This window comes from Cervus canadensis, chromosome 4 (assembly GCF_019320065.1).
Source record: "Cervus canadensis isolate Bull #8, Minnesota chromosome 4, ASM1932006v1, whole genome shotgun sequence".
NCBI lineage: Eukaryota > Metazoa > Chordata > Mammalia > Artiodactyla > Cervidae > Cervus > Cervus canadensis.
Window position 1 is genome coordinate 65,525,279 of NC_057389.1, and position 18,060 is coordinate 65,543,338.

Genomic DNA, 18,060 nt, shown 5'->3' on the forward strand with positions numbered 1-18,060 from the left:
TCTCCAGTCTCCACTCTCCCCTTTGCTGTCTCTTAAACCATTTCCTATATTATCCCTTCAGCTTGAAATGTGTCAAGAGTTTGTAAATCAAGTTAATTATGCCTCAATTACAATACTCTTAAACTGAATATTTCCATTACACTCAAATTTCTAAATTATAATTTGTGCTGAAATAAAAGCGATCCATAGAAAGTACTCTCTGAGTGAAGATTTTCTGAGACAATTTAGGGAGGGTGTAAATTATTTGAAGTTTCTCATACAGAAAATTTTTCATACTTTGGGTGGGTCATAGAGGATCCTGCTGTGATTTATGTCGGAGAAAGTTTTGCCTATGTTCTCCTCTAGGAGTTTTATAGTTTCTGGTCTTACATTTAGATCTTTAATCCATTTTGAGTTTATTTTTGTGTATGGTGTTAGAAAGTGTTCTAGTTTCATTCTTTTACAAGTGGTTGACCAGTTTTCCCAGCACCACTTGTTAAAGAGGTTGTCTTTTTTCCATTGTATATCCTTGCCTCCTTTGTCAAAGATAAGGTGTCCATAGGTACATGGATTTATCTCTGGGCTTTCTATTCTGTTCCATTGATCTATATTTCTGTCTTTGTGCCAGTACCATACTGTCTTGAGGACTGTGGCTTTGTAGTAGAGTCTGAAGTCAGGCAGGTTGATTCCTCCAGTTCCATTCTTCTTTCTCAAGATTACTTTGGCTATTCGAGGCTTTTTGCATTTCCATGCAAATTGAGAAATTATTTGTTCTAGTTCTGTGAAAAATACTGTTGGTAGCTTAATAGGGATTGCATTGAATCCATAGATTGCTTTGGGTAGAATAGCCATTTTGACAATATTGATTCTTCCAATCCATGAACACGGTATGTTTCTCCATCTGTTTGTGTCCTCTTTGATTTCTTTCATCAGTGTTTTATAGTTTTCTATGTATAGGTCTTTTGTTTCTTTAGGTAGATATACTCCTAAGTATTTTATTCTTTTCGTTGCAATGGTGAATGGTATTGTTTCCTTAATTTCTCTTTCTGTTTTCTCATTGTTAGTGTACAGGAATGCAAGGGATTTCTGTGTGTTAATTTTATATCCTGCAACTTTACTATATTCATTGATTAGCTCTAGTAATTTTCTGGTAGAGTCTTTAGGGTTTTCTATGTAGAGGATCATGTCATCTGCAAACAATGAGAGTTTCACTTCTTCTTTTCCTATCTGGATTCCTTTTACTTCTTTTTCTGCTCTGATTGCTGTGGCCAAAACTTCCAACACTATGTTGAATAGTAGTGGTGAGAGTGGGCACCCTTGTCTTGTTCCTGATTTCAGGGGAAATGCTTTCAATTTTTCACCATTGAGGGTGATGCTTGCTGTGGTTTTGTCATATACAGCTTTTATTATGTTGAGGTATGTTCCTTCTATTCCTGCTTTCTGGAGAGTTTTAATCATAAATGAGTGTTGAATTTTGTCAAAGGCTTTCTCTGCACCTATTGAGATAATCATATGGTTTTTATCTTTCAATTTGTTAATGTGGTGTATTACATTGATTGATTTGTGGATATTAAAGAATCCTTGCATTCCTGGGATAAAGCCCACTTGGTCATGGTGTATGATTTTTTTAATATGTTGTTGGATTCTATTTGCTAGAATTTTGTTAAGGATTTTTGCATCTATGTTCATCAGTGATATTGGCCTGTAGTTTTCTTTTTTTTGTGGCATCTTTGTCTGGTTTTGGAATTAGGGTGATGGTGGCCTCATAGAATGAGTTTGGAAGTTTACCTTCTTCTGCAATTTTCTGGAAGAGTTTGAGTAAGATAGGTGTTAGCTCTTCTCTAAATTTTTGGTAGAATTCAGCTGTGAAGCCATCTGGTCCTGGGCTTTTGTTTGCTGGAAGATTTCTGATTACAGTTTCGATTTCCTTGCTTGTGATGGGTCTGTTAAGATCTTCTATTTCTTCCTGGTTCAGTTTTGGAAAGTTATACTTTTCTAAGAATTTGTCCATTTTTTCCAAGTTGTCCATTTTATTGGCATAGAGCTGCTGGTAGTAGTCTCTTATGATCCTTTGTATTTCAGTGTTGTCTGTTGTGATCTCTCCATTTTCATTTCTAATTTTGTTAATTTGGTTCTTCTCTCTTTGTTTCTTAATGAGTCTTGCTAATGGTTTGTCAATTTTGTTTATTTTTTCAAAAAACCAGCTTTTAGCTTTGTTGATTTTTGCTATGGTGTCTTTAGTTTCTTTTGCATTTATTTCTGCCCTAATTTTTAAGATTCCTTTCCTTCTACTAACCCTGGGGTTCTTCATTTCTTCCATCTCTAGTTGCTTTAGGTGTAGAGTTAGGTTATTTATTTGGCTTTTTTCTTGTTTCTTGATGTAAGCCTGTAATGCTATGAACCTTCCCCTTAGCACTGCTTTTACAGTGTCCCATAGGTTTTGGGTTGTTGTGTTTTCATTTTCATTCACTTCTATGCATATTTTGATTTCTTTTTTTATTTCTTCTATGATTTGTTGGTTATTCAGAAGTGTATTATTTAGCCTCCATATGTTTGATTTTTAACAATTTTTTTCCTGTAGTTAAGATCTAATCTTACTGCACTGTGGTCAGAAAAGATGACTGGAATGATTTCAATTTTTTTGAATTTACCAAGACTAGATTTATGGCCCAGGATTTGATCTATTCTGGAGAAGGTTCCGTGTGCACTTGATAAAAAGGTGAAGTTGATTGTTTTGGGGTGAAATGTCAATTAGGTCTAGCTGGTCCATTGTGTCATTTAAGGTTTGTGTTTCCCTGTTAATTTTCTGTTTAGTTGATCTATCCATAGTTGTGAGTGGGGTATTAAAGTCTCCCACTATTATTCTGTTGCTATTAATTTCCTCTTTCATACTCGTTAGTGTTTGCCTTACATATTGCGGTGCTCCTATGTTGGGTGCATATATATCTATAATTGTTATATCTTCTTCTTGGATTGATCCTTTGATCATTATGTAGTGTCCTTCTTTGTCTCTTTTCACAGCCTTTATTTGAAAGTCTATTTTATCTGATATGAGTATTGCGACTCCTGCTTTCTTTTGTTCTCCGTTTGCATGAAATATTTTTTTCCAGCCCTTCACTTTTAGTCTGTATGTGTCTCTTGTTTTGAGGTGGGTCTCTTGTAGACAGCATATATAGGGGTCTTGTTTTTGTATCCATTCAGCCAATCTTTGTCTTTTGGCTGGGGCATTCAACCCATTTACATTTAAGGTAATTATTGATAGGTGTGGTCCCGTTGCCATTTACTTTGTTGTTTTGGGTTCACGTTTATACAACCTTTCTGTGTTTCCTGTCTAGAGAAGATCCTTTAGCATTTGTTGAAGAGCTGGTTTGGTGGTGCTGAATTCTCTTAGCTTTTGCTTGTCTGTAAAGCTTTTGAATTCTCCTTCATATCTGAATGAGATCCTTGCTGGGTACAGTAATCTAGGTTGTTGGTTATTCTCTTTCATTACTTTAAGTATGTCCTGCCATTCCCTTCTGGCCTGGAGAGTTTCTATTGATAGATCAGCTGTTATCCTTATGGGAATCCCTTTGTGTGTTATTTGTTGTTTCTCCCTTGTTGCTTTTAATATTTGTTCTTTGTGTTTGATCTTTGCTAATTTGATTAATATGTGTCTTGGGGTGTTTTGCCTTGGGTTTATCCCGTTTGGGACTCTCTGGGTTTCTTGGACTTGGGTGGCTATTTCCTTCCCCATTTTAGGGGAGTTTTCAGCTATTATCTCCTTGAGTATTTTCTCATGGCCTTTCTTTTTGTCATCTTCTTCTGGGACTCCTATGATTCAAATGTTGGGACATTTCACATTGTCCCAGAGGTCCCTGAGGTTGTCCTCATTTCTTTTGATCCTTTTTTCTTTTTTCCTCTCTGCTTCATTTATTTCCACCATTTTATCTTCTACCTCACTTATCCTATCTTCTGTCTCCGTTATTCTACTCTTGGTTCCTTCCAGAGTGTTTTTGATCTCATTTATTGCATTATTCATTTTTAATTGACTCTTTTTTATGTCTTCTAGGTCTTTATTAAACATTTCTTGCATCTTCTCAGTCTTTGTCTCCAGGCTATTTATCTGTAACTCCATTTTGTTTTCAAGATTTTGGATCATTTTTATTATCATTATTCTAAATTCTTTTTCAGGTAGATTCCCTATCTCTTCCTCTTTTGTTTGACTTGGTGGGCATTTTTCATGTTCCTTTACCTGTTGGGTATTTCTCTGCCTTTTCATCTTGTTTAGATTGCTATGTCTGGGATGGGCTTTCTGTATTCTGGAGGTCTGTGGTTCCTTTTTATTGTGGAGGTTTTACCCAGTGGGTGGGGTTGTGTCAGGGAATGTTTGACGGGAGGATTTCTACGTGCTGTCTCTCATGAGTCCTTTGTCCCTCTTCAAGCGGAACAGCACTCTGCTCCCAGGGACTGAGGTCATTGTGTGAGGCAAGCATGAGTCTCCTTTAGTAAACATTCTCCTTAGGACAAAACAGCTTAATCTCCTTCCCCTTACTTGAGATATAGATTGTCTCCTGACCTTGTGACTAACGTTACTCCTTGTTCCCTTGGTAACGGTTGCTGTACATTTGGTTTTCTGATCTCTATCATTCCCAAAAGAAGTTTCTTGTACTGCAGCCTATATATACTCATAGAAAAATCATTAAAGCACCTTTGCTCCATCAGAGCTTAGGTCCCTGGGTCTTTTTTTGTCTCTCTCTCTCTCTCTTTCTCTCTCTCTCTTTCTCTCTTTCACTTTCTTATCGTCGACTCCGCACCACAAGGTTCCAGTCCATTAAAGGACCCCAGCAGGGTTGGACGATTGGCTTGTCAAGGTTTCCTGGTTAGGGAAGCTTGCGTCTGTGTTCTGGTGCTTGGAACTGGATTTCTTCTCTCTGGAGTGCAATGGAGTGCCCAATAATGAGTTTTGAAATGGGTCTATGTGTTAGGTGTGACTATGGCAGCCTGTAAGTTGACACTCAGGGCTATGTTCCAGCGTTGCTAGAGAATTTGTGTGGTATGCGTTGCTCTGAAACTTACTGGCTCTTGGGTGGTGGTTGGTTTCAGTGTAGGTATGGAGGCTTTTGAATGGTCTCTTATTACTTAATGTTCCATGTAGTCAGGAGTTTTCTGGTGTTCTCGGGTTTGGGGCTTAAGTCTCCTGCCTCTGGATTTCAGTTTTATTCTTCCAGTAGTCTCAAGACTTCTCCAACTATACAGCACTGATAATAAAACTTCTAGGTTAATGGTGAAAAGATTCTCCACCATGAGGGACACCCAGAGAGGTTCACAGAGTTACATGAAGAAGAGGAGAGGGAGGAGGGAGATAGAGATGAGCAGGAGGAGAAAAAGGGGGACTCAAGAGGAGAGAGACAGATCTACACAGTTGATCATTCCCAAAGTGTTCTCCGTAGCCCAGACACCCACAAAGATTCACAGAATTGGATTGGGAAGAGAAGGGGAAAGGAGGAAACAGAGGTGTTCTGAGGGAGAAAACGGAGAGTCAAAAGTGGGAGAGAGTAATCAACACCCTCTTGAGTAAAAATTGGAACCGAATATTGGCTTCTTAAATGTCCAAAATTTATATCACATACTGAAAAACAAAGATTAAAAATCTAGCGTAGAGGTTAAACTCTTAAAAATACAATGTTAAAAACAAAACACAAAAAATTTTAGAAATATATATGAAATTCGGTTTAAAAATAGGGCTTCTCTCTCTTTTTTTTTTGCAAGGTTATAGTGAAATGAAAATGAAAATTAAGGGGTAGTAGAGGAGTAATAGAAGACTTTAAAAGAAAATAAGAGAAAAAAAAAAACAAGAAGAAAACAAGAAAAAAAATTTTTTTTTCCTAATTAAAAATTCGTTAGAATATATGAAAAGGAAAGTTAAGGAGTAATGGGGGAGTAATAGGGAATTTTAAAAGAAAATAAAAGAAAAAAAGAAAAGGAAAGGAAAAAATTTTTTTTTTAATTAAAAAAAAAAAAAATCTAAGTATTTCTCTGGAGCTGTTGTGGTCAGTGTGGGTTCGGTTCGGTTTCAGATAGCTCCTCATTCCAGCTTACACTTCTCAATATCTATAGGCCCCTTCTGGTGTAGTCGGTGTTATCTACAGTGATTTTAATCTGTTGCACTGGTCCCTTCTGGAGCGGTTCCCTTTGTTTATTTGGCTTCTGTTTGCTGGTCTCTTTAGTGCCTAATTTCCGCCCTGACACAGGCAGGTGGAGGTGGTCTCTTGTTCAGGTTCGCTAGTTCCGTTGCAGTGCGGGGAGGGGGGCGGGGCCCTGTTTTCCCCGTCTAAACTGCTCAGGCTCCCGGCTGCTCTATATGGAGTATGCCCTGCGTTGCGTGTGGTTCCAGTTTCGGGTATTCCACAAAAGCGCGGACTCGGTTGTTCCTGCGTTTTGTGCCTTCACTGGTCCGAGCAGCTCAGGCAGCCAGGAGCTTGTCGGGCACACTCTCCCCTGGTGCGGTGCACCTTCTCCCCTCCGCGGCCCCAGTCTCAGTTTCCGCCTGCACCGGTCGGGTGCGTGAGCCTTCTTCTCTCCATGTCCCCAGCCACAGTCCCCGCCCGCGCTGGTTGGGTGCGTGTGCCCTGTGTTTAGCAGCGACCCTCCCTGCGGATGTCGACCATCCAGAATCTCAGGAAATCTTTGGTTAGAAACTGGAGGCCTATTTGCAGTGTGGTAGGGGATGCGGTCCTTGGGGCCGAGCCTGCCCCTTTCCCCTCCCCCCTGCCTCCTGCCTCCGGAGGGGCTGGGCCGGTCCGCAGCCGGCTAGCTCCTCTGGACTTGCTCAGACCCTTTGTTCTGCGAACGGCCAGCAGTGTTTTCGGTCGGTTAATTATCTCTCTCTCTCTTGCTGTCCCACAGTTTAAGTTGGTAACTCACAAAAGCTCCCTCCGATTGCCCTCAGGGCACTCAGGCTTGGCCCTTACCCTAAGCAATGCTGCCCGCCCCTCCCCGTTCTGCCCCCACTTGCTGGTGGCGGATGCGGGCGTCTGGGGTACTTTTCTGCTGGGAGTTGCTTTTAGGTATGTAATCTGTGGGGTTTGTTTATTTATTTATTTATTTTCCTCCCAGTTATGTTGCCCTCCGAGATTCGAAAACTTCCCCCAAACCCGCCAGTGTGAGGGTTTTCTGGTGTTTGGAAACTTCCTCTATTAAGACTCCCTTCCCGGGACGGATCTCCATCCCTAGCTCTTTTGTCTCTCTTTTTATCTTTTGTATTTTGTCCTACCTCCTTTCGAAGACAATGGGCTGCTTTTCTGGGCACCTGATGTCCTCAGCTAGCGATCAGAAGTTGTTTTGTGAAGTTTGCTCTGCGTTGAATTGTTCTTTCAATGAATTTTGTAGGGGAGAAAGTGGTCTCGCCGTCTTATTCCTCCGCCATCTTCCTAAATGAGTCTTTAATTCACTCATTCAAAAAATATTATTCACTGCTAGTTATTTGCCTGCCAGTAGTGCAGTTTCATGATGGTGAATCCTTCCCTTTAAAGTTCATATTCTGGTGAAAAATAAAGGCAGTAAACTACATATACATAGTACTGTATCAGATGTTAATAACTACAGTGACTAAAACTAAGGCAGAGTGAAAGAAAAGAATCATGATGAAATCTATTTTATACTGCCTTATTAAGACCACATTAGGAATGTGAAATTTCAGCACTCCCCAAAATGAAACAAGTGAGTGAGATATTAAATATCTGGGCAATGATAATTTAAATAGAGGGAACAAGAAGAGAAAGGCCCTGAGAAAGAAACTCACTTGCCATGTTTGTCACTAGTCAGAGCAGCAACTTTTGTGAAATAAAAATTTTGGAGAAACATACAAGATTAGGGTAGACATTGACCAAGTGGCAGGTTCTTCAGAACTGTGAGAGACTTGCAAAAGCCCAATTATCATCAAAATATGATTAAGGAAATGATTTTAAAGATGCATGTGCAAACTTACAAGACTACATGAGCAGTCTTCTACTGCTAAGCAATTTTAAACTCTTGGCTTAAATTACACTTGGTCATGGCTTGTAATCATTTTTACAGTTTTGTAATTCAGTTTGCTAATAGTTGTTAAGAAATTTTCATCTACATTCAAGAGGTATATTGAGATTTAATTTCTGTTTATATCTTGACTAGATCTGATAGAGTGCCTGATGAACTATGGATGGAGGTTTGTGACATTGTACAGGAGACAGGGATCAAGACCATCCCCAAGAAAAAGAAATGCAAAAAAGCAAAATGGCTGTCTGAGCAGGCCTTACAAATAGCTGTGAAAAGAAAAGTGAAAAGCAAAGGAGAAAAGGAAAGATATACCCATTTGAATGCAGAGTTTCAAAGAATATCAAGGAGAGATAAGAAAGCCTTCCTCAGAGATAAGTGCAAAGGAATAGAGGAAAACAGTAGAATAATAGAATGGGAAAGACTAGAAACCTCTTCAAGAAAATTAGATACCAAGGGAACAGTTCATGCAAAGATGGGCACAATAAAGGACAGAAATGTTATGGACCTAACAGAAGCAGAAGATATTAAGAAGAGGTGGCAAGAATACACAGAAGAACTATACAAAAAAGATCTTCATGACCCACATAATCACGATGGTGTGATCACTCACCTAGAGCCAGACGTCCTGAAATGTGAAGTCGAGTGGTCCTTAGGAAGAATCACTACAAACAAAGCTAGTGGAGGTGATGGAATTCCAGTTGAGCTACTTCAAATTCTGATAGATGATGCTGTGAAAGTGCTGCACTCAATATGCCAGCAAATTGGGAAAAGTCGGCAGTGGCCACAAGACTGGAAAAGGTCAGTTTTCATTCCAATTCCAAAGAAAAGCAATGCCAGAGAATGCTCAAACTACCACACAATTGCACTCATCTCACATGCTAGTAAAGTAATGCTCAAAGTTCTTCAAGCCAGGCTTCAATAATATGTGAACCATAAACTTCCAGATGTTCAAGCTGGATTTAGAAAAGGCAGAGGAACCAGAGATCAAATGCCAACATCCACTGGATCATTCAAAAGCAAGAGAGTTCCAGAAAAACATCTATTTCTGCTTTATTGACTATGCCAAAGCCTTTTACTGTGTGGATCACATTAAACTGAGGAAAATTCTTCAAGAGATGGGAATACCAGATCACCTGACCTGACTCTTGAGAAATCTGTATGCATATCAGGAAGCAACAGTTAGAACTGGACATGGAAAAACAGACTGGTTCCAAATAGGAAAAAGAGTAGGTCAAGGCTGCATATTGTCACCGTGCTTATTTAACTTCTATGCAGAGTATATCACGAGAAACTCTGGGCTGGATGAAGCACAAGCTGGAATCAAGATTGCCAGGAGAACTACCAATAACCTCAGATATGTAGATGACACCACCCTTATGGCAGAAAGTTAAGAAGAACCTAAGAGCTTCTTGATGAAAGGGAAAGAGGAGAGTGAAAAATTTGCCTTAAAACTCAACATTCAGAAAACTAAGATCATGGCATCTGGTCCCATCCCTTCATGGCAAATGGGGAAACAATGGAAACAGGAGAGACTTTATATTTTTGGGCTCCAAAATCATGGCAGATGTTGACTGCAGCCATGAAATTAAAAGACACTTCCTCCTTGGAAGGAAAGCTATGACCAACCTAGACAGCATATTAAAAAGCAGAGACATTACTTTGCCAACAAAGGTCCATGTAGTCAGAGCTATGGTTTTTCCAGTAGTCATGTATGGATGTGAGAGTTGGACTATAAAGAAAGCTGAGTGCTGAAGAATTGATGCTTTTGAACTGTAGCATTGTTGAAGACTCTTGAGAGTCCCTTGGACTGCAAAGAGATCAAAGCAATTAATCCTAAAGGAAATCAGCCCTGAAAGAAAGGAATGATGCTGAAGCTGAAACTTCGTAATGCTTTGGCCACCTGCTGAGAAGAACGGACTCATTGGAAAAGACCCTGATGCTTGGAAAGATTGAAGGTAGGAGGAGAAGGCGACAACAGAGGATGAGGTGGTTGGATGGCATCACTGACTTGATGGACATGAGTTTGAGCAAACTCCAGGAGATAGTGAAGGACAGGGAAGTCTGGCATGCTGCAGTCCATGGGGTCACAAAGAGTCTGACACGACTGAACAACTGAACTTAACGCTTGTGTAAATTCAAGGAATACAAATTGATTTGATTCATTAATGTATTATAATATGAGTAATATTGTCACATTGTAGCTTTTTTTTTTTTTTTTAGCAATTCTCTGTGAAAGTCACTCATCATGTCTGACTGCTTGTGAGCCTATGGGCTATGCAGTTTATGGAATTCTCCCTGCCAGAATACTGGAGTGGGTACTTTCTGCTGCTGCTGCTGCTAAGTCGCTTCAGTCATGTCTGACTCTGTGTGACCCCATAGACAGCAGCTCGCCAGGCTCCCCCATCCCTGGGATTCTCCAGGCAAGAACACTGTAGTGGGTTGCCATTTTCTTATCCAATGCATTAAAGTGAAAAGTGAAAGTGAAGTCGCTCAGTCCCGTCCGATCCTTAGCGACCCCATGGACTGCAGCCACCAGGCTCCTCCGTCCTTGGGATTTTCCAGACAAGAGTACTGGAGTGGGTTGCCATTTCCTTCTCTGGGGTACTCTCTACCATGTCACATAATTACTTTTTTTGTGTTGTGTCTGCTGTGATAATTAGATCTCTTCACTTAACAAGTTTTCTGATTACTATACAAATTTTTTTTTTTTTTTTACATATTTACTATTTTGTCTATTAAGTATTCAGGATTTATTTATCTACAGTTTATTTGTTTGTTCCCTTAACAATACCTCTCTTTCCTCATTCTTCAGCTGCTGAGAACCACCTTTTTACTCTCAGTTTTCACAAACTTTTTTTTTAGATTGCACATTCAAGTGTTACCACACAGCCTTTGCTTTTCCCTGGTTTATTTCACTTAATATAATGTTCTCAAAGTCCATACATGTTGTTAAAAATGGAAGGATATCCTTCTCTCTCATGGTTAGTTAGTACTTTATTGAAGTAGTTCACAAATAGTCCATGAACCCTATATTTTTAATCTATCCTTCCACTGAAAATTGATTATTCCCTTTATTAGTATATTGTGAATAATGCTATAACACATTTGGGAGTGTAGACATCCTTTTGATATTCTGTTGTCAATTCTTTTGTTTATGTCTCTAAAACAGGAACTGGGTCATATGGTAATTCAGTTTTTAATTGTTTCAGGGAAACTCCATACTTTTTTACATAGTAGCTTCACCAATTAATTACTATCAAAATGCACAATACTTCCCTTTTTTCCATATCCTTGTTAGTACTTGTTATTTCTTGACTTCTGGATAATAGCCATTTTAACAGGTGTGAAATGATATCTAATTGTTGTTTTGATATGCATTTTCTGATGATTAGTGATGTTAAGCATCTTTATATCAGCTTGTTGGATTTTTGTACATCTTCTTTGGAAAAATGTGAATTTAGCTCCTCTGTCCATTATTTAAGCAAAATTGTTTGTATATTACTCTTGATTTATATATATTTATATATATTTTGGATATTTACTCCTTATTCATTGTATGGTTTGCAAAATTTTTGTTCCATTGTCTTGCCTTTTCATTTTGTTGATTATTTGTTTGGTTGTGTAGAAGTTTTTTTTAGCTTATTTGACTTATATGCATAGTATATCATGAGAAATGCTGGGCTGGATAAAGCAGAAGCTGGAGTCAAGATTGCCAGGAGAAATATCAATAACCTCAGATATGCAGATGACACCACCCTTATGGCAGAAAGCAAAGAAGAACTAAAGAGTCTCTTGATGAAAGTGAAAGAGGGGAGTGAAAAAGTTGGATTAAAACTCAACATTCAGAAAACTAAGATCATGGCATCTGGTCCCATCCTTTCATGGCAAATAGATGGGGAAACAGTGAGAGACTTTGTTTTCTTGGACTCCAAAATAACTGCAGATGGTGACTGCAGCCATGAAATTAAAAGACGCTTGTTCCTTGGAAGAAAAGTTATGATCAACCTAGACAACGTATTAAAAAGCAGAGCATTACTTGCCAAAAAAGGTCGGTCTAGTCAAAGCTATGGTTTTTCCAGTAGTCATGTATGGATGTGAGAGTTGGACTATAAAGAAAGGTGAGCGCCAAAGAATTGATACTTTTGAACTGTGGTGTTGGTGAAAACTCTTGAGAGTCCCTTGGACTGCAAGGAGATCCAACCAGTCTATACTACAGGAAATCAGTCCTGAATAATCATTGGAAGGGCTGATGCTGAAGCTGAAACTCCAATACTTTGGCCACCTGATGCAAAGAACTAACTCATTTGAAAAGACCCTGATGCTGGGGAAGGGTGGGAGAAGAAGGGAACGACAGAGGATGAGATGGTTGGATGGCATCAGTGACTCAGTGGACATGAGTTTGGGTAAACTCCAGGAGTTGGTGATGGACAGGGAGGCCTGGTGTGCTGCAGTACATGTGGTCACAAAGAGTCAGACACGACTGAGTGACTAAATTGAACTGAACCAAGAAGTTTTTAAGTTTGATATAGTCTCAGTTTTTGATTTTTACTTTTGTTCATCTGCTCTGTTGTCATAATAAGAAAATCATTGATAAGACCAATGCTGAGGAATTTTCACCTATGTTTTCTTCCTAGAATGTTACAGTATCAGTTCTTAATGTTTTAGTCTTTGATCCATTTTGACAAAATTTTGTGTGTTGTGGAAGGTAAGTTGCCCATTTCATATTTCTGCATGAGTTCATTCATTTTTTCCAGCACCATTTCTCAAAGAGATTATCATTTCCCTAGTGGGTGTTTTTGGCTCCTTTGCAGAACAATAGCTGAACATATATGCAGGGATTTAATTCTGGGCTATCAATTCTGTTCCAATGGGTGAATATTTATTTTAAGAATGTATCATTCAGTTTTAATTATTTTACTTTGTATTAATAGTTTATTTTGAAATCAGAAAGTGTGATGGATCCAGGTTTGTGTGGTTTTCTTGGGATTGCTTGGTCTTTTTGGGCTCTTTTGTGGTTCTGTGAAAATGTTAAGATGATTTTTCATATTTAATATCATTGAAGTTTTGATAGTAATTTATGTTGAGTCTATAGATGGCTTGAATATAATGGACATTTTAACATATTCACTCTTCTGATTCATGAAATAGGATGTCTTTCCATTTGTTTTATATCTTTTTTTATATCTTTCAGCAAACTCTTGAAGTTTTGTTATTTAGATCATTATTTTCCTTACATATATTATTATTTTTGATGTTATTTTAATTGGAATACTATTCCATAGAAATTCAAATGCCTTCTGTGTGTTGATTTTATATCCTGCAACTTTATTGAGTTTATTCCTAGCTACAAAGGTTCTAGTTTTCTAATTGTATATTCTTGCCTCCTTTGTCATAGATTAATTGATCATATAAATGTGTATCCATTTCTTGGCTCTCTATTCTGTTCCATTGATCTATGTGTCTGTTTTTGTTCCAGCACCATACTATTTTGAATATTATAGGTTTATAGTACAGTCTGAAGTCATGGGTTATGATATCTCAAGCTCTGTTCCTCTTTCTCAAGATTGTTTTGGCTGTTTGGGGTCTTTTTTCTATACATTCAAAAATTTCAAAATTGTTTCTTCTAGTTCTGTGAAATTTTTCATTGTTATATTTATAGGGATTGCATTGAAAATGTAGAGCACCTTGGTCAGGATAATCAATTTAAAAATATTAAATCTTCCAATTCAAAAGAAGGCTGTATCTTTCCATCTGTTTTCTTTGTCTTCGACTTCTTTCATCAGTGTCTTATAGTTTTCCAAATACAGGTTTTTTTTTTTTTTTTTTTTAACCTCCTGGGTTAATGGATTCCTAAGTATTTATTTTATTTTTTTACTTTTGATGTGACTCTACATGGGACGGTTTCCTTAAGTTCTATTTCTTATAGTTCATTATTAGCATATAGAAAAGCAACAGATTTCTGTATATTCATTTCCTGCAAATTTACTGAATTCATGGAGCATCTTTAATAGTTTTTCACTGGTGTGTTTAGGGTTTTCTATGTCTAATATTCTGTCACTTGTCAACAGTGACAGTTTTGCCTTAGATTCGAGTTCATGTGAGATTTTGTGTGGTTTTTTAATAATGAAGTCTCTGTTGTGCCCGGGCTTCCCCAGTGGCTCAGAGAGTAAAGAATCTGCCTGCAGTGCAGGAGAACTGGGTTCGTTTCCTTGGTTGGGAAGATCCCCTGGAGAAGGAAATGGCAATCCAGTCCAGTATTCTTGCCTGGAAAATCCCATGGACAGATGAGGCTGGTGGGCTATAGTCCATGAGGTCACAAAGAGTCAGACACGACTGAGCGACTAACACACACACACTATTTTGCCCAGTCCTTCGAGTCTCTAGAAATCAAGTCCCACTGGGCTTTATACCAAATGCTCGGGGAACTTATCTTCCCAGTGAAGGACTCCCAAGCTTTGAAGTCTACCATGGGTTCATAAGTCTCCTATGGGACAATGTTTGCAGTATAATTATTGTCTAGTTTAGGCATCACCTTCCTAGGGTTATGATACTTGATTATATTGTAAGCCCTCATCTTCTATCCATCTCATTGCTATACTTTTTAAAGTTTTTTGTTGCAGAAGATCTTTTTTGATAGGTTCTGGTCTTTTTAACTACTTGTGTTGTGTTCTGTTCTGTTTTCACTGAACAGAGTTGTGGTGTTAGGGTACAGATTCAGCAAGACCCTGTTTATGTATTTTCCCCAATCCCTCCTAGCTGTAGAGTATGGTTACCAACAATTTAGCATTTCTAAAATGCAAGTCAGATCACTTTTAATGTTTTTGAAGACCTAGATACAAAAGGGCAAGAAAATAGAAGATAAAGTGAATAAGGAATAGAGAAATTACTGGAATAATTACTTCACTTGATTTGCCAACGACATTACCTTTAGTCATGATGTTCTTTTCCCATAACATCAGGCTCCTGAGCAAGTTCCCCGACCCCAGAATCCTTCACTAATCTGAGGGTAGCATCTAGAGCTCCCAGGTTTTCTCTCAGCACCACTTTGTTTGGCCGAAGTTGCTTGTCAGATATGGAACATCAAAAGCATCAAAATAATATATATACTTTATTATAAGTGTTTGTACAAGCTGCACTTACAGTTCAAGTTTGTAGGGATAGTAGGAATGTGCAATTAAGATTCTAAACTCACTTAGGTCTTATTTTTAACTATAAGATAAGAAATATTGTTTGAGTCAATGAAGGATTAAATGTTTCTTCTCCTTGCTTATATAATGCTACATACTTCAAATCTTTGCTCTGATACCACCTCATATGAAAAAATGTTCCCTGCTTGAGAGAACATTGGGGTTAATATAATTCTGTCCATTTAGACTTAGTATTTTCCCCACAGTACCTTGTGGGGTATTGAATTTTCAATATACCACAAGATGATAAGGATTTTAGACAGGAAACACTCACTAGATACCTTCAGAATTGGATCCTGAGGAACAAGCTAGTCCAAAATAAAGACAGGCAGAAGATATGTAGCAGTCATGATTAGCTATGATAGAATGAATGTGATTTCTAAGATTTGTCACACAGCCACCAAGCAGAAACTATGGACTAAAAAGAATTGTCTGATAACTTAGCCTTTATTTTCAAGTAATTTCAAATATATTCTGGTACCAAGGATAATAATAGTAAAATGAACACATATAAAGCTTAGCTACATTTACCTGTTAACATTCTTTTGCCTCATCACCTTTTTCTGTCCATCTCTTTCCCATTAGTTGCATAACTTATGATATTTTACTCTAAATAATTTAGTTATGTATTTCCTAAGTATATGAATACTATCCCACAGCATCACTGTACACTTATCAACTTCATATAAGTGAAACATGGATTCAGTATAATTGTAAAGATAACTTTTACAAGAAGTGTAAAATTAAAGATAAATTTTACAAGAAGTATAAAAATGAGCTTTCCAGTACAGGGAAACAGTTCCTTCAAAGGGATGAATATAGGATGACACATCATGGTAGGACAATCCAAAGAATGACTTAGGCAAAAGACTGTATATTTCTGATAAGTAAACTGAAGAATAAACCATTAGCATAAAAAAGTCTTATTTCATAGTTCTCTGAAAGGCAGATTCCACTTTCAACAAGTTCTTTAGAGCCTCTGTGACATCCTTATTCCTAAGACTATAGATTAAAGGGTTTAGAACAGGAGTGAGTATGGTGTAAAAGATAGATACAGCCATGTCCCTCTCAGAGGTGTGGTAGGAGCTGGGGAACATATAGCTGTAGGTTGCAGTTCCATAGAAGAGGATGACCACAGTCATGTGGGAAGAACAAGTCATAAATGCCTTCTTCCTGCCCTCTGCTGAATTCATCCTGTGGATGGTGAGGAGGATGAATGCATAAGAGCTTGAAATGACTGTCACAGGGATGAGGAGCATGAGGACACAGCACAGGTACATGAGTGTCTCATAGAGGGAAGTGTCTGAGCAGGAGAGCTTCATTACAGCAGGGACCTCACAGAAGAAGTGATGGATCTCCCGGGATCTGCAGAAGGGAAAGGTCATGGTGATGGGTGTGAGCATAAAGCCATCCACTGATCCCAGGAACCAGCAGCCAGACACCAGGAGGAGCCACACCTTATGGCTCATGAGGGTAGAATAGTGGAGTGGATGACAGATGGCCACATAGCGATCATAGGCCATGGCAGCCAGAAGGAAATATTCTGAACCTCCTACTGTTAGATAGAGGAACATTTGCATTCCACATTCAGGGGCTGAGATCTTATTTACTCCCATGACCTGGTCCATGAGCATCTTGGGAACAATTACAGAAATGTATATCATGTCCATGAGAGACAATTGGCTGATGAAAAAGTACATGGGAGTGTGGAGGTGGGCATCAGAATATATCAGAAGGATCAGCATGATATTCCCTGACAGGGCCATCAGGAAAATCACAAAAATGACTACACAAAGAAGAATTGGGTACTTGGACTGACTGAAGAGTCCCATGAGGATGAGATCCAACTGTCCAGTGTAGTTGGCCACCCAGGTGGAGTTGTCCATGAGATTTCACCTAGACCACCAAGGAGAGCTTTGTGATTAATAGATTATTCATGGGATATGACCACCTGAAATGAATATTTAGTGAGCTTGTGGGGTATGCATTTGTTCATGTGTGTGCATTCTCAGAAACTCAGTTGTTCTAAATATGAAGAAATGTCACAGGGCTGTAGATTTCGGGATTAATAATTGCTTGCAATTTAGTTGAAATCTGAGATTCCACAACTTTTGCTTAAGGAGTTGGTTACTCATAGTAAACCTACAGTGTTTTGCTACAGAAGTCAGAGTTGAATCAGTCTATTTTAAGGAACCAACAAATCTTATGAAGTCTTTGATTGTATTCCACATGAGAAAGAATTAGAAAATAACTGAAACGTAATTTGGGGAAAATCTATACCAAATGTCTGAACTCCCTTTACCTATAGGTTCTGGCCTCACTGTGAGGCTCTGTGATTATGTGGAGGGAGCCATGCATCCACAGGAGAAGATTGGGGTCCTCACAAATGGCCAAATATTTAGTTATCCTGAGGGCACTGATGAGGAGCTCAGATTCTGAGGCAGGACTATGGCTGTTGGTTCACATTATCCTCTACCCACCATTCCTCTGTCTGCAGTACATAAAAATAATACAATTTGGTCTCTGATATGGTTAGGATTAAATGAAGTAAATGAGGTAAACTAATTAAATTGCTTAGAATATTACCAGTTACAGATGAATAAGCATGTATATTGTTAAAGTATTAATATATAGAGTTATGACAGCAAATTCTGTGTAAAAGATGGCTATTTTTTAATAGTATTTTTCTATTATTTGAGATGCATTATTTCAGTTTGCTAGTTTTAGCATCTAATTACCCATATAAGAATTTGATTATTTCTGTGGTTCTGAAATAATATAATACATAGATTTGTGTGATGTATGTATATACACATGAATGTACCTGTATGTATAATCTCAGACTTTAAATACATACAAACACTATAAAATATATATTTAT

The 18,060-nt window shown here is 38.2% G+C and overlaps 1 protein-coding gene across 1 annotated transcript; it reads right to left on the minus strand.

Annotated features, from left to right (window-relative positions):
* Window positions 1-16,102: 16,102 nt before the first annotated feature.
* On the minus strand, window positions 16,103-17,065 carry LOC122439227 (olfactory receptor 2T29-like). Its single transcript, XM_043464320.1, has one exon. The coding sequence runs from the start codon at window positions 17,063-17,065 to the stop codon at window positions 16,103-16,105; it is 963 nt and encodes a 320-aa protein (XP_043320255.1).
* Between the last annotated feature and the right edge of the window lie 995 nt (window positions 17,066-18,060).

Coding starts and splice junctions, on each gene's coding strand:
- LOC122439227 (XM_043464320.1), bottom strand. CDS start 17,065: ATGGACAACTCCACCTGGGTGGCCAACTACACTGGACAGTTGGATCTC.